The following is a 17064-nucleotide window of genomic DNA, read 5'->3' as shown; positions in this document are numbered from 1 at the left end:
CCATGAATTAGTTGAAGGACTGAATCTGACCCAAGTGATCACTGATGTTACACTTTGGTACTCTGGGATAGCTACTCATCAGAAAGTGGAGTCTGTATCAGTCAAATCCAGTCAAATCCAGTAGAGCTGCTTTTTGATAAGACAATCTAAATAACTGAAGTTTACACACTAAGTTACATGTAACATGAATCCCATTTGAGATTAAAGTGCTCCAGTATCTGAATGTGATACTATATATATGTATGTATATATAATAAAACCTTAACAGTGTTCAAATTTTAAGACCATCAAGAAAGTTTTGCAGTTATTTCTGCACCAGCCATATGACTCAAGATGTTCTGAAAAAAAGCACAAACACTGCAAACATGAGAACTAGAAGCAGTACTACTATCAAAGCTGTATTTATACCTATTGTTAGCAGAATTATGACCAATAATGTACAATTCTGATGACTTAAAGCTGACCTTAAAAGCCCACAATTTCCACTTCAGGTTAAATTTATTTTTCCTGTGGAATTTTTCAAGAGATCCATGAGAGCCAGCCTCCCACCCAAGAAAAAGTTAAACACACACAGCACTCTTACTTTAGCAAGATTTAGTGCTAAATTTCATTTCTGTGTCTGTGAAAGAAAGGGTGCTTTTGCCTTTAAAAATTTAGTAGGCAACTAAACTGAACATTATACACAGTAAGCATCTTAGTATTTTATTCGTTGCATCTTTTATACAGAATAAGCTTCACTGATACTTAATTTACTGCAGTATTCTCCTGATGTAGCAATAAAAGATTACATTATAAACAAAGAACAAAATTTTTACTTGAAATTTTCTTAAATGTGTGCAATTTTTGCAGTTGACAAACAGCATCACAATTACTGAAAAAAATGAAAAAAGCACATAAACTATGGCCTGTTTTTTTAATCTCCAATTCATAGTTTTTCTATGTTTATCATAAATATGAGAAGCTAAACTCCAGCAACTAAAAATAAACATACCTATAAATTCCTAGCAACCAGGATTCAAATAAAGGAGAAAACATGTAACAACAACAAAGTTTCTTCTCACTTAAATTGACATCTGCGATCTATTTACACTATATGAGTTCAAATTCCACAAGACCATGAAGGGTAAGGATTTTTTAAACAACCTGTTAAGCATTGCTTAAAATGGCACTTCTGTAACTCAGGACTGGGATTTTAGAATTGCTAAAACAGTGAAAGACAATACACTGCAGTATGTCTATACCATTATAACATAAAAAAAAAGAAACTACTCCATCAAGTGTCACTGAGATGGCTCAATCAAAGTAATATACATTTGTATCTTTATCAAGATAGATATTATGGTAAAAATGTTCACATTAAAAAATATAGTTATTATTATTTGGATTTTCATTAAAACTAGAAGGGTCTACATGAGCCAAAGTATGAGGAATTTGGATATAATAACATGCTTCCTCATTTTATAGCACTAATAAAAATAATAATAGAGAAAGCTCTATTAAAAATCTTTAATAACCAGTTTAATTTCCTAGTATATTTTAAAAATTTTACTATGTGGGTGTATGTGCATGCATGTCTGCATAAACACACAAAAAGTTAAAAAAACCTCAAAGTGTATATATTACACATACACACATGTCCACATTCCTGCACACAACAGTTCCATAATGCAAACAGTATGCAGGGACTCCTCCATGTGACAAGCAGGCGCCACATGCCATGCTTTCTTATTTCTCTATGTTTATCCAGTAAACAACCCTTTCACATTTGGCTGAATGGAAGTGTTGAGATTCTTTAAAATAACAGTGATTTAGCCATTTAGCCACAACATCAACATAAAGAAATGGTACTACAAATACTGCTGATCAAAAGTTCAACATGAAAGTTCATAATCAAATGGAATGTAAATTATTCTAAAAATTAGTATCCAAAGGTTAGTTAGATATTATGGCAAAACAACTTGGAATTTATAGAAAGTTTAAAATGTAATTCACATTACAAAGACTGGAGATACTTTATAGATGGAATTTTTAAATATGGATATGACTGGCATTTATTCTTAAGCTTACTTCTAATAGAAATAGAATTGTTTCCTGTACAGGTGATGCTTTGTCTATGCCATATACAGTAGAAAAATAAATTCTTTAGCAACCTAGAAATAGTATATAAAACTCTTGAAGTTTCATTTTCTCTGCTAAACATGCCAAGATTAGACTGAAAACTATAAATAAAAGCTTCTTAAATAGACAACAGGTAAAGTAGAACAAGTTAGGAATACTACAATTTACAGGACAGACTTTATTGTACTATTAGTTCCTGTGTGCTTTTCAATAGGAATAGGGTTGACTTTTCTTTTTTGTTTATGTTTTCTTAAAAAAGATAATTACTTGCAAGAATATAACACAATATCAAGATAATTTATAATATACATGTACTTCAAACAGCAGCCAGGTTTATGGTATCGTTGTAATCTAGAATGATAATCCAAGTCATTAGAAGTACAATACCTAGGACATAAGTGGGAAAGGCAATTTTTATTTTGGGAAAATGGAGCAAATCAATCTCTTAATAAAAGCCTTAATTCTCAAAATCATCTATTTACTATAATACATACAAGACGATCTTAAATCTTGTTATAAGTGAAGATTACAACAGTGACCATTGTAAAGCTTTTTTTTTAAACTACACAAAACATTCTAGCAGCTGAATGAGCCAAAACCTTCTTCTTTGCAGACCTAAAAAGGTACATTTTGAGCATGAAAGAAAAAAAGCTGCTATGAAAAGTCTCACAGGTAGTGTTTATCTATGGTCTCTCCTTTGCTACAAGTTGTAACCTTCTAATTTTTTTACCACTATCAAAATATTTAACCAAAAGATTTGTTTAAATTAAGCAGCATTTTTACAGCAAAATTTGTACCAATATAAAAGTAAAATAAATGAAAATAAGATAATTTAAAAATACAGTGAAAAAAAAGTTATTTGAAATTTTAGTACAACATACCACAGGAAAAAAATATGAACACAATTTCATGTGATTTTATATATACACACTCCAAAGAGGTTAATTGTCAGTACCCAAAGTATTTATTGCCATGTATTAGCAATGCATTTTTGTATATCTTTAGAGGGTCACATAAAAATAGATTTAAAGAATAGATTAATTGAAGTCCTAGATTAAAACATTGTTTGGTTTAGAGAATTTTACTACAACAAAAGTCATGTTTATGTATGAAAAGTTCTATAACCTTATATGAAAATGTCATGAACTATTTTCTAAACACTACATGTATTCCCAAGCGGGAAAAATTAAAATATCTAAAATATATTAGATTAAGTTTACAAGACCATCAATGATCTTTTAAACATGCAGCTGTTTACAGAATTAACAGTTTTACAAAATGTTTAGTTCGGTAGTGGAACATAAAGAAATAAGTAGGCAACATCAAAAATTTTGTACAATATTTGAAACTCACTTTTACAACAAGCATGTCCTTGGTATTGTGCTGTAAGAAAAAATAAGCAAGTTCACCCACCCTTAAACTGTCCACAGGTTTACTTATATGTAAAGATGGATGGTGAGGCATCGTAAAATTCTCAACAGTGCATTTTTCATTCTTCCATAAACCACCCTAAGCATAAAGTCACATAAGTAGCCAGGAGATTACAAAATAAACTATAGCTGGGCTTTAGTTGTTTACACAGAATGCCTGAATGTGAAGAAAATTGCCAAAAATAGCATGTTAAATAACAAAAACCAGCCATAAAGCAGGCTGTAAGCACTGAATGTTTCATAAATGTATTTTTTAATCATTTAATTTCTATAGAAAAAATTTTATTCACAATATATTGTGACAAACTGTCACAGGAATGATATAGTGATTGCAATAAGGTATCATGCAGCAGCAGCTTTGTACTTTATAGCTATTTTTGCTTTTAAAAATTAAACCTCTCCAGTCATGCTTATCACATAGTTTTTATCTGCAGCGTGTACAAATGAGGAACACAGTACAGGATATAACAAAAAGATGTCCAATCAGCTGGATGGGAATTATTTTTCATAAATATGAAGTACATTACTGTATCCTGAAACATGCATGTCTATAGCTTGTCTCTACTGTCCAGCTCCAGGCTGCCTGCAATCATCATCTGTCTATATAATGCCAAGAGGGTCTGCTGGTAACTGCGACTGTATCAGCTGAGGCTGCAGCGGGGGCGGCAGCTGCAGGGGTACCATGGGCTCCACCATCTGCACTGGGTTGGAAGGCGGCGGCTGACAAGCCACTGGGTTGGGTGCTTCTACAATCTCCCCGTTGTAAAAGAAAAACTGACATTGTTGAATGAAGGTCTCTATAACTGATTGGTGGATTTTGGTGGTAGAAAGAAATTCTCTGTTTTCAAAATCAGGTCTCATCAAAGTAGGCCAGAAACAAATGGACAAGTTATCAGCAGTCATATAGTTGGTCTTATATTGCTGACTAACCCTGAAATGAGAATGATACACACAGAGTGAATTAAAACCACTATGTAATCAACTAGAAATATTCTTGAATATTTTAGGTGATTATGCAGAGGAAAATTTAGAAGCCATGTCATTTCCAGATTTGGATAGTTAACGAATATAAATCTTGATTAAAAGCCTAATCAGAAAGAAATCCAACATTCCACCAGCATTTTTAACTGACAATAATAAACAAACTGAGACAGGTTCTTCACTTATTATCTAAATTCACTATTGAAATACTATTACTGAACAAAACCAAAAAACTTTCAAAGTATAACAAACCATCCTGTTATTAAATTTATCACCTACAAGTAAATAGCTACTCAGAAAAACAAAATGCTTTCCACAGCAATAGGCTAGAAAGAGCCAGGGTACAATATATTCTGCATTCTAAACTGACATCACAATTTTATCTGAAAGTAATTACTGAGAGATACATAAAAAAACATGTTAATACAGCTGGCAATCACCTAAGATATGCATTCAGCTGAGAATATGCACTTCCTATATTACAGTAGATACCACAAAGGTAGCAGAGCTACAATTGTTGTGTAGAAATAGACAGAAAATAAAGCTTCAGAAATTTGTCAGTTACAATTTTGATGATTAACAAGAGCAGCCCACAAGAATTTCTGACAGCTGGCTGTAGTCTATAAATTGAAGAGCTGTGAAAGCCATAGTAAACACCAGAATTAACACTATAAGAAAATATTTCCACTCATTTACAATGCATGTATAATGGTAAAGTATAAAAAATAGTGTGAAGGTATACAAATACTGACTCTCAATCTGTTTTGAGTAAGTTTGGTCCAAAGGACATTTAATACTATTTCTGAGTGGCAGTAAAATTAATTTTTAAAAAATTTAATTCATTTACAGATCAAATAATAAATGTAAGCTACATTTTGCTTAGCATTATTATTAACATGCTGTATCCTCACAATGATTAGACTAAATTAAAGGAAGTAATGGGAACGTATGGCTAGAGGTGAGGAAAAAAAAGAAAGGCATTGCACCTCTTCCCCAATAACAGCTCACAACCAGATTAAACAAAATGAACAATCAACTGCGTTCCCTCCTGTGCTTCAATTTTACCCTTGCACTTTCTAAGAGTAAACAAAACCCTACCAAACCTGTATGTTGGTCTCCTACCAAACTTTCTCTAACTACTTTAGAATCTTCATATAAGTGCTCAGCAAGTGTTCATTTATCATGTCCACTGAAAACTAAAAATTACTTGTCTCTCTTGATCCTGCCCACTTCGTCCACTGCAAAGTCTCAGGAACTTGAGACTATAAACCCACTCTGATCAGACTTTAAAAAGCTGTATACTGGTATTTTCCCAGACTTCAGAAGCATATTATGCCATATTAGTCCTTATGTATGAAGGGTCTTGTTAACAAAGAACGTGTATAAAACACAACTAGTATCAAAAGGCCCAAGGTCAAGCCAATACTATTTTGTTTTAAAAGATCATTTATGCTTACAGTTAATTAACCACAATTACCTGAAATGCTCAGAAAGGGGCTTATAACATTAATGAAAAATTCATCTCGCTGTTGCCATTTATTAAATTCTCATGGTTATTGGTCTCATACAATGTGGATAACACTTGTACCTTTTGTTTCAACAACCAGGTCTTGTGCTTGTGGACATACCAAAATAGTATCAATCACCGATCATTAGTAACTATACAACAATAGCATATATTTTACTGTAATTATGTAGGATGTAAAAACGAAGCTTCTGATGAGAGCTCTTTCATCACGTAGAAGACTGCTTTACCTCATTAAATGAACAATTCATTTGGCAAACAACATTTCCATTTTAATTATATACCAGCAGTATTTTACTACAAATTAGTCTCTTAAAAATAAATACAGACTGTCAAGTTGCCTTTAAGATCCTGTACACAGCTGTATCCACCTCTTTCTATATATGCAATTGCTCACATCCAAGCAGATTTCTTGTTGAATGGAATCCAACTATCTAACATTACAAATAAGACAAAAAATGACAGTCTTCCTTAAAAAAAAAATAATTTTGTTATTAGCAACCTGCAATGTAAATCACACATCATTAGCAGAGAGAGGACCAGACCAGAGAGTTCAATGTACATCCTTTATGTTCTCCACTAAATTCCATGATTAATGTTTCATTTGTTTGAAGATATACATGCATCAGAAACTACTCAGGAATTTTTAAAATTACGTTTAGTTCTTTTACTTGCAGCAATCCAGGTACTTGACACTGTACATTCAGCTGTGCTATGCCAGTAGGTGACAAGATGAAGACTTGTGACAGTTCCAAGACTGCCATTCTTCCACAAAAATTTCGATCAGATTGATTAAGAATCAACTCTTTACAAAACTAATAACTGTGTCAAGTCCAAGATGGTTAGTTAAATACTTGTAAGCAAATCTTGAAGTTCTCTAATATGGGCATTTGTTCACTGGTATGGTTTTATCCATTTTAGGGCTGAATTTGTAATGGGCAAGAGTACAATGGAAAATTTGATCCATTTCCCTGAAAAGGAAAATGGTTTATAAAGGTTAAGCAAGCTGAACATGTGATGGAGAGAAATTCAGAAGTAGGCACATAAATTCCAAAATGTTACACATTCTGTAAAAAGTCCAAATACAGAGTACCTACATTCTCCCTGTTGACAAAGTAGGAAAGTTAAAGGTTCTTATTTCTACCCCTGTACAACAAGCTCAGATCATTACAAATACCTGCACAAACACAAATAGTAGTCCAGAACAATTAAATGTCATGACAAGCTTATATATGGGTCTATACACAAAATTGCCTGGCTGAAAAGTAACATTGCATAGAGAGACAAGAAAGTCTTGATTGACAAACTGAGCAGGAGTCAGCCAAGTGACCTTGTGGCAAGGGCAGCCAACAGCACCCTAGGCTGCATTAGGACTGCTGCCAGCAGATCTAGGGAATCTCTAGGGATCTTTCCCCTCTACTCAGCACTGCAAAGGCCACATCTGGAGTCTGAGATCCAGCTCTGGACTCTCCAGCACAAAAGACATACAAACACACTGGAGTGAGCCCAATGAAGGGACATTAGGAAGATTATTAAGAGATCAAAGATCCCTCAGATGAGGAAAAGCTGAGAATATTAAGAGTGTTTAGCCTGGAAAAGCTCAGGGAAAGTCTTACCATTGGTTGTAAAGAAGATGAATTGAGACTCTTCTGAGTGTTGTTCAGTGACAGGACAAAAGGCAACGGGCACAAACGCCCATAGGAAATTCTCTTAGCATAAGAGAACATTTTTTATTGTGAGGGTGACTGAGCCCTGAAACAGGTTGTTCTGACAGACTGGAGTCTAACTTCATGGAGATATTAAAAACCTAACTGGACACCATCCTGGGCAATCTCTTGCAGTTGACTCTGTCAAAGCAATGGGGTTGAACCAAACAATTTCCATTGATCCCTTATAACCTCAACAATAATATCATTTATCTCATTCTGTGGATTTCAGAGAATAATTTCATTTTAGCTGAGTAAGAAGCATGAGTAAGCTGCTCTTTTTCTCTCTTTTTTATGACAATATTCTACATGTAAAGCCATAGATTATGTGACACATCTATCAATATTGTTTTAGTAAATATGGAAATAACTTTTACATATAAAAACATTAAATCTCATGCAAGAAGCAAAATCTAAGAAGCAAGTGTAACCAATTTACTGTTAATTACAGCTTTCTTCTATATTTAACAATTCAGCACAGGGTTTGGGCTCTATATTTTGATTGAAGGTAGCCCTGTTTTGGCAGGAGGGGGAAGGGGGGAGAGGGAAAAGAGGGTGTTTAGGTCAAATGACTCAAATTCCTTAAAACCTAAATTAGTCTATAATTTTAATAGCTATTACTTCTTGGGAAGCAGGGTCTGTAACAGTTATAATTAGGTACATAGTTATTATTAGGTGAATTATTCTTTCAAGCTTTTATTATGTACAGCATTCTTTTAACTTTACAGTAGCAATAATGCCAGATAAATATATGTCAAAGATACGTGAGAAACAAACCTATAAGGCTTTATTAATCAACTGTAACTCTTAATTTCTTTTTCCACATTTTCAATTCTAGGAGAAAATTAACTGTTAAAAACACAACCTTTTTTGCAACTGTTACAACTTAAACAAAATTGAAAAATACTAAACCTGTTTAGATGTGTTATTATGTATCTGAAGACATCATAGTTCACTGGGTGGAATTTCTTCACAATCTCTTTTAACTCGTGTAGCCGTTCTGTCTTATCCATGATTTCTATAGAAATAAGTGACATTTTCTGACACATCTAGAAAGACATCCTGAATAAAGTTTTGCTAAGTCTTTTTCCTAGTATAATGGTACAAGTAACCAACAGAGTAATATCAAGTGAGAAAATATTTAATAAAATTACTATATCCATAGAGTAACTTTTTATTATAGAGTTTGTCCTGGTTACTCTAAGCACACTAAATACACCCACTGCAAGTTTAACTAATCACAAAACTATTTTCCTGAATTTAAGCAAATTATTTATCTTTGTTCAGCAAATAATTACTTGACTAGCTTACTGCTGGCTTGTAGAATAACAGTGTGACAGGGTCATTTCTTGTTAGAGTTCCCTCTGCTTGCAAAATTTTATGACAGAAAGACATTCACATGAGCTTCTTAAACTTCACAGTTATTCAAATAATTTAAAAATTACAAATAGGGCTGCTGCAGTTATTTTAAATATACTGCCTAAAGAAGATCAGGGATTCTTCACAGGCCCAAAGGACATTACTCATACTTCAAACATGAAATAACCAACATGTAGGAAAAAAAAAGAAATAAAGCAACAATTTTATTAAAAAAAATCAGCAACTAATGCTGTGGATCCATACATTCTGCAGAATATGCTTCTAATCAATGATGATTCATATAAAAAGGAATTTAAGTTCCCCTCTATTACTTGACTGCTTTGATAAAAATTACTTTGATCTACCCTAATGCCATAGAAAAAAATGTTAAATACAGTCCAGTATATCCCAAATATAAATTTAGAGTAGTATTAACAGTGTTTTAAAACAGTAATTACACTTATATTCTAAGCTATTTTATGTTTTGCTTGGATTTTAACTGTTATACTTGTAAGAAAAATAAAGCCAAAGTAACTACACTAAATGAGTAATATGCCTGAAAAGCACAGCAGAAATACCAAATATAGGTATATATATATATATATATATATATATATAACCGATATCATCAGAAAATACAAAATTTCTAATGGGCTACAACATGTTAATCAAGTCCAGGCCCAAGCTTTAGGCTTACACCAATGCTTCCATGTTTTGAACAAAAAATATTTTGGAAGACAGTATATGACAGTCACATTCTGTAAAAAAGCGTGGAGGTCATTTTGTGGAACAGCTTGCTACAAATACGAGACACTAATTTCAAAGACAGGAATACTATGAAACATCTGAAAAATGTTTGTAAGGCAAAGGCAAACAAAACTAAGCATCTTATAAGAGATCCAAAAGAATTTGAAAAAAAATCTAAGTGAATTATAGAATTACCATAATAGATGTGCCTGATTTTTACAGTCTACTTTGAATGTAAGAATTCATAAATACAAGGGGTTTTTCCCATTAATAACTGCAAAGCTGCTCCAAGAGCTTTCATCATTTTTATCACTTAACAAGAAATGGAACAAAATAGGTATCTCCCAATTAAATTTTCTAGGAAAAAGCAGAAATAAGATATTAACACTTACTTTGAAATATAAATGTATTACATTCATCTCATCATATATAGTTCTTCTAATTTTAAAGAATATTAAAAATACGTGTGTCTAAGTAATTTAAAAAAAATATTCAGTGCAGATAGTCCTTTCAACTTACAATGAAGTAATAATTGCAATAAGGGCAAAGGAAATAACACAAATCCAGAAAAGGTTGTTAATCACTTACTTGATGTTTCTAACAATTCTTGATGCAAAGAGTAAGGAACTAATGGATCTGGCAGATCTGCAAAAAAAGCTTTCAGAGCCCCAGCCACAGCATTCACTGTTACTCCCATTGATTCTAGACTGATATTATGATCTGCAAAATAAAATTTTTTAAAAAGCAGTGTAAGTAAAACCTACTGTTATCGTTCCTTATAATACTTTATGAAGACAAGATTTTATTCAAAACATTGAAAGCTAAAACTTTGCTAAATTATTATTAAATAATGCAGGAAAAGGTGAACCTATTGACAAGCTGCTATCACACCAACCTACAAAAAATCAAATATAAGAAAATCTGTCAGTATTACAAAACAGCAGAAGATCAGGAAACCAAAGCTGTCTAATTCTCCAGGAAGACTTGAACGATTTTGTATTCGTCATTAACTGATTAATCAATTTTGCTCAGTAAGGAGTTACAAATTCTATTTCTCAAAATGCTGCTAAACAGGAAAGCAAAGCATAAAGAAAAAGAACATTTCTTTTCTTTAATATCTAGGAGATGTTTTAATATTTTTCACAGACTCAACTTCATGATTAACATTCAAGAATTTTTAATAAATATTTACATTATAAAACATAAACATAAAGTGAACAGCCTAAACTTCCAATCACATTTCATGATACTCTACAATGACAAAGGCTGTGTTAGAAATTATCCAGACCTAACTGTTAATGCATATTATTCAAGAGAGCTTTCACTAAAGAATTGCTATTTGTGGGGCATAAGAAGCAGAAGTAAATGCCTTAATGCCTACTGTTAACACAAGGAGCAGCTAAGACTGCACTTAAAACTCTTCCAAAACTTCTAATATCACTTAGATAACATTTTCAAAGCATTTAAGCCCTCTGCAACAAGATTCCCTCTCCATCCTTGGAGCTTCACTGGTAATAACCTGGACTATACCAATACAACCCACCAGACCATTAAGGACACAATGCTATGGAAGGTGGCTTGAAAGTGCAATCCTTTTAGATTGCAGTGATAAACCCAGGGAGTATTCATGTTCTGTTTTAGCTTTAAATAATAAAATCTCTGATTACCTTGATCAAACTGTTTTTGAATGTTGTCTTGATCTGTTTTATTCCCACTAACACGGTACAGGCCTTCAGTACATAATCCTTAGAAGAGGAGGAAAAATAAATATTAAAAAGCAAGTTTACATACAATAAAGCAAAGCAGAACCAATTATAACTACTAATTCAGAAATCAAAGTAGGAATACATTTCTTAAATGCCTAAAAAGTTACATGTTAACAAATTAACCATTACAGCAATACAGTACTACCAAAACACAAAATGTCAACTGTCTATTGAGTCCATCATGCCATTTAACATGAATCAGAGAAAATTATATTGTAGGATAACAAGACTGTTGCAGATATTTGTTGAATAATGTACCCAAAATTATTCTCCTACTTATCTCTAGTAGACTGTTGTTATTTGCACCATTTTTTTTAATAATCGAAAACCAAAATTCTGTGGTACCCACAACATTTATGTTTTTAAAAACTGTCTTCACAGTTTGGGCTTAACAATTTATTAACAAGCAACAACACATTAAAAATACTCTGCGGGGAAAAATCATGCATTTTTAACTGAATACTGATCTTTTAATCTCATGGTGTAACACACTCCTGTGTATAACAAGAACTTAATCTTCCAATATGCTTTCCCTTTTACCATTTATATTTTATAAACTTCAAAACCATTTCTCCTCACTTCTTACCTAAGGTAAATTATCACATCATTTACAAGTCTTTCTTTAAGGGGTGGGGGAAAAGGAGAAAGATGTTAGAAAGCAGAGGTTCCCCAATCTTCTCATTATTACTTTGTTTTAACACACACTACATTGTCATCATAATTCCATCAGCCTTTCAAGGTAAACATTGAACAGTACACCTTAATTATGCACACACACACACTCCACTCCAGTGATTATGCTTCCTACCACATTGCTATCTTTTTTTGCCCACAGGTACTCACTGAATAAAGAGTCTATCCTGATAATCACACCATTACCCAAGACAGTTTTCTTTTTTAATTTAGAACCTATTAAGCAATATAAACAATTTATAGTTCCTTAAATCTTCAAGTTATCTTTATGCGTGCAAAATTATCTATATACTAGATCTCCGTAACACTACATGGGTTTATTAAAAATTCACAGGTTTCACAGCTTTATGAAATCTCTTGGCCTTCTGCCATCATAGGCCAATAACTGAATGCATTTTAGATCTTCAGATCAATACTTAACTGTTCTGTCATACTACAATCCACCAAATGTGCCCTTTAAGTTACCAAGAAACATTACCCATTAGGAATCCTATGACAATGTTCAAAGTACAAAAAACACTTGAATGGTTCATACAGCTATTTTTAACAATTTCATATTACTCTTCTAACTCATTATTTCCTTCTTAATGTCTCAACAACTCAACATGTCTCTTCACCGGCTGCATCAGAGCTTATTTAGTAAGCATTTCTTCAATAAACTTTCATGTCCATCATTTAGCTTTCCAATTCCATAGCTAAGAGTTTTCCTCTTGTAAATATACACCTGAACTGTCCTTTCAAAAAACCTGAGCCTTGTTCACTGATATCCTTGAACACCACTAAAAGGTAGAATTTGGTGACACAGAACCAAAACTGGTTTCAATCATTCAGTGACTTCCACATCTTGAAAGGAGTTTCAAACCTGCCTTCAAAAAAATGTCCCAAAAGTGTTACATGTGATCACAGTCAGAAATACTTGACACTCCTCTTCCAGAAGCTGTAAATAAATACAAAAACCACTGGTAGATAAGAGCAAGCTATGATCAAGATTCTCTTTGTCTAGTATGAAAGAATACTCTGTTGGAGACCCTACAGGTCCAGGATAGTCTTAGTTTTCTCCAATTACTATTCAGTGTCCTTCTCCACAAAGAAAAGTAATAGCACATAATAAAAAGTTATTATTTTCCAATGCTTTCCAATTCTGAGAAAGGCTGAAAAAAATTGCAAGCAGTATCGAAACTGTGTGTATAGCATAGTATTATGAAATAGCATGATTTTTCTTCCTCCAGAACTTACCCTCTTTTTTTTTCTTGCTTGATAGCAAGTAGAGAGTTTAAGTTTTTCAGAGAGCTGTCTATGATGATTTCAAAGCCTCTTCCCAAGTGACAACAGCTATACTAACATTTAGACTGCTGAAAAGTCATAGAGTGTCTGCTAACAACACCCACAGCCAGGCTCCACTATCAAGTTCTGTCTGTGTTTCTGAATACATGCCACAGTCACAGCAAGTCCGTCTCTCCCAGTTCAATTCCTTCCTCTACAGTGGCCAATGAAACTATTCAGGACTAATTCTCCACTACAATAGCTGAGACTATCATTCCCACACTTACCTTTGTAAATTTGGTGATCTGTGTATTTGTCTAATTTTATTCCATGGAGTCATCTGGTCTACCTCTTTTCAACTCCTATGCTACAACACAAGACTAAAGGAATTGCCAATTTTCTGATCCAAAGCAGTAATTTCTATGTACACCTAGAATGTATATAATTACTGAGCAAAGAAGCCAAAGTCTAAGTAAGAATCTCACACTAATTTTACTTACATAAAACAAATGTGTCCTTATCAACACTGACATCAATTCACACACTGAAAACCAGAACCAAATATAAGTGTTTTACTGCATCGTGTAATAAAATAAGTTATAGCCTATTGAAATATCCAACAAACAATAAGCAGTACTTTTAGAAAGACCTTGACAATAGGAACCTCTACAAAGCTGAATTAAACTTTCCATAATTTAGGCAAACTGATTATTAAACAAGGTCTCAGTCATTTTATGAAGTGCCACTCAAGCCCATATTTTATGGCCTGCACATTTCTAAAAAAGAATACAAGACTACAATTAATATGGCACTATGAACATGCCTAGGAGAAGGCAGGACCATTCTTTGCTTCATTAAAAATGGGTGACAACTGAAGCATTGTAGTTTTCCAGGCACATACGGTTTGGTCACGTTGGGTCTGGAGAATGCTGAGGGAATAAGGGGAGCAGCATAACTATCATACATATCCGGCACCTTGGGCCTACCTGCATTGTTTAGGAATTCTTTATACAATTCCCATGATGTTTCCTTTGAAGAGATACCTCATTAGCAATATAACTCAAATGCACAACATGTGTTTTATGAGTATTTCAAAACATATTTGTTTACAGTTTTCAGTGATTCTCTCACACTACTAAATTAATGCATGTGCTCCTCTGGTAGTCAGTCTTCCATTAGGAGAAATAACTGATGCCTGTGTTACCCTCTTGAGTTTGTTTCCTCTCTGCTGATTAATTCCAAAGTTATAAACACAGACTGGTGTACAGTCTCCTAACTACTGAAACCTATTCTATGCCAATTTTGAAGTGATCACAGAAGGAATTCTCAGGAGATCATCCAGTGCAACCTTCTGCTCAAGTAACAGTCAACACTGAAATCAGATTTGGATGCTCATCTAAACTTCCCTTTAATATCTCCAATTTTCCCCACAATCTCTCAGGGTAACCTGAACCAGTGTTTTAATAACCTTCTGAGCAAAAGTATTCCCTTTCTTTCTAATTGAACCTCCTGTTAATGGCATTGTACTTCATTACTTTAGCCTGGCTGCACCTTATCAGTAATCTCCTCATAGGTATGGGAAGCCTCTTCTGAGTACCTCCTCAGCCTCTCTCTCCAAGCTGAATAAACCCACATATTAGAACTCCAGGCCCTGACCCTCTTTTGCTAGACTCAAGTATGTCAACATCTTTCTTGCAGTATTTCAGATGATGTCTATGAGTGTAGAGCAAAAATTAGTAGCCACTTCTGCTGCTGTACTGCCTGCCCCTTCTATTGGGAAAATCCAATACAGAAGGCATGACCAGCCTATTCTCCACCAGGACCACAAGATCCTTTTCATTAGCACTGATATGGACCCAGTCAAGTGCTCAGCATGTACTACTGCAGTGGGTTAGTCCTTGCAATTCTAGCTGAATGGCCTGGCATTTGTCCTTGCTGAATTCCTTCCGGTTCCTATTATCCCACTCCTCCAGTTTGTCTATGTTCCCTTCAGTAGAAGCCCTGGTCTTAAACACATTAACGACACCACCCACTCTGGAATCACTCACTAACTAGATGAGGGTACAAAATGTGTTGTAGAGCTATTCAAACCAGAATCACGAGTAAAAAAACATGGCCTGTGTGCGTTTTTTGCTAAACATAAAGCTTCATGGGCAGTTGAGTAAACTTAACTGAACAATGTGACTGAAAACAATGGTCTCACTCCCCACCTCACAAATCACTGCTTCTGTCCTTCCCTTGCTCCTGCTCCCTGCCTTGCACTTTTTTTGACACATATTTGACTCTTAACTTACCAGCTGTAATACCACACAGTAGCACATTTACCAATGTTGCTGATACAGGTTTTCAGAAAAGTGAACTCCACTGATTCAGAGGCATCCGACGAGTGCCCAAAATAAAAAGTGACAGAAACTCATACAGCAGGCCAAGGGGGTGTCTGGTTCTGTTTTCTCTGTCCAACACAACAGGTTTCTAAAACTCTCCAGCTCTCCCAAGCCCCTCATATAAAAGGGGAGGTAATCAATCTAGAATTTGTGGATTTTCAAGCCACTAGGAATGTATTCAATGATGTACATTACTTTTTTACCACAACAAGCACTGCTGACTAATTTTCTTTGCCTATTTCTACCAAATCTCATTCTCTGGAGACAAACTTTGCCTTAGCTATACTGTCAGAGTAAAAATCTAGCCTCACAGCATATTTAGCATAAAAGATAATCGTGTAAGCTAGGTTTGAAGGAAATTCAAATAAGGCAATATTCTTTTACTTGAATTACTTCCAAAACTGTAAATTTCCCAGCATTACAAAAATGGTCTCAATATCAAATGCAGTAATTATTGTACATATACCAATTACACAATTCTTAATTTCTCTTACACCTCTCCATAGGAACCACATGAGATACCAACATTTAGCCCTGTCAAATTCCTTCCTCGGTCTTTATTCCATTCCTTGTCTCACAAACTGAGTAACTAAATTATTAAAACACAAATTATTATAATAAGGTTCTCTTTGCTAAATTATTTAATGTACAATTAAAACTATTAATGTTATCAGTTTTCTATGAAGTATGGAATCTAAAATTCATAATTTGGTCAATGAAGTACATGGATAGCAATATTATAAAAAAATTTAAAACATTTGAAAGCTCAGAGGAAAAAAAGACCATTAAAATACTGATATTAAAGTTGAATATCATTATGTACTCAACAGCAAAACTGCTAGTATTTGTAATGTTAATTTGATGTCTCCTTCCTTGGTAAAACAGAATGAAATGTAATCTATGCCAAACTTTTCACCAATGCATGAAGGAATACAAAAAGTAAACACAAAATGCGAACAATTACTAAAATATATTAAAAAAAATCTCATATGCTAATAGTATCAGCATAAGTCATCTTGCCTGAATTATTTTAAGTTTGGGAAAACTTAAAAATCAATAAAAATAGGTGCTGACTACTACACAAATAGTCCA

At 33.7% G+C, this 17064-nt stretch overlaps 1 protein-coding gene across 4 annotated transcripts in view; it reads right to left on the bottom strand.

Annotated features, from left to right (window-relative positions):
• Positions 1-676: 676 nt before the first annotated feature.
• Positions 677-17064, bottom strand: part of ARHGAP5 (Rho GTPase activating protein 5) — a 45422-nt gene continuing 29034 nt past the window's right edge. For 2 of the 4 annotated variants that reach the window (XR_014955678.1, XM_021542660.4), the window contains 4 exons: positions 11534-11611; positions 10455-10586; positions 8673-8778; positions 677-4479 (listed from right to left, as the gene is read on the bottom strand). Coding sequence is in view for 2 of the 4 variants with exons in the window: in XM_021542660.4 (XP_021398335.1) it covers positions 4149-4479; positions 8673-8778; positions 10455-10586; positions 11534-11611 (647 nt within the window). In the remaining 2 variants the exon portion in view is untranslated. The remainder of the gene's footprint in view (positions 4480-8672; positions 8779-10454; positions 10587-11533; positions 11612-17064) is intronic. The other 2 variants (XM_085580473.1, XR_014955679.1) reach the window with 2 other exon arrangements.

Source organism: Lonchura striata, chromosome 5 (genome assembly GCF_050655825.1).
Source record: "Lonchura striata isolate lonStrDom1 chromosome 5, ASM5065582v1, whole genome shotgun sequence".
NCBI classification, from domain to species: Eukaryota; Metazoa; Chordata; class Aves; order Passeriformes; family Estrildidae; genus Lonchura; species Lonchura striata.
The sequence above is the reverse complement of the archived record's forward strand: the minus strand, read 5'-3'. Positions and strand labels throughout refer to the sequence as shown.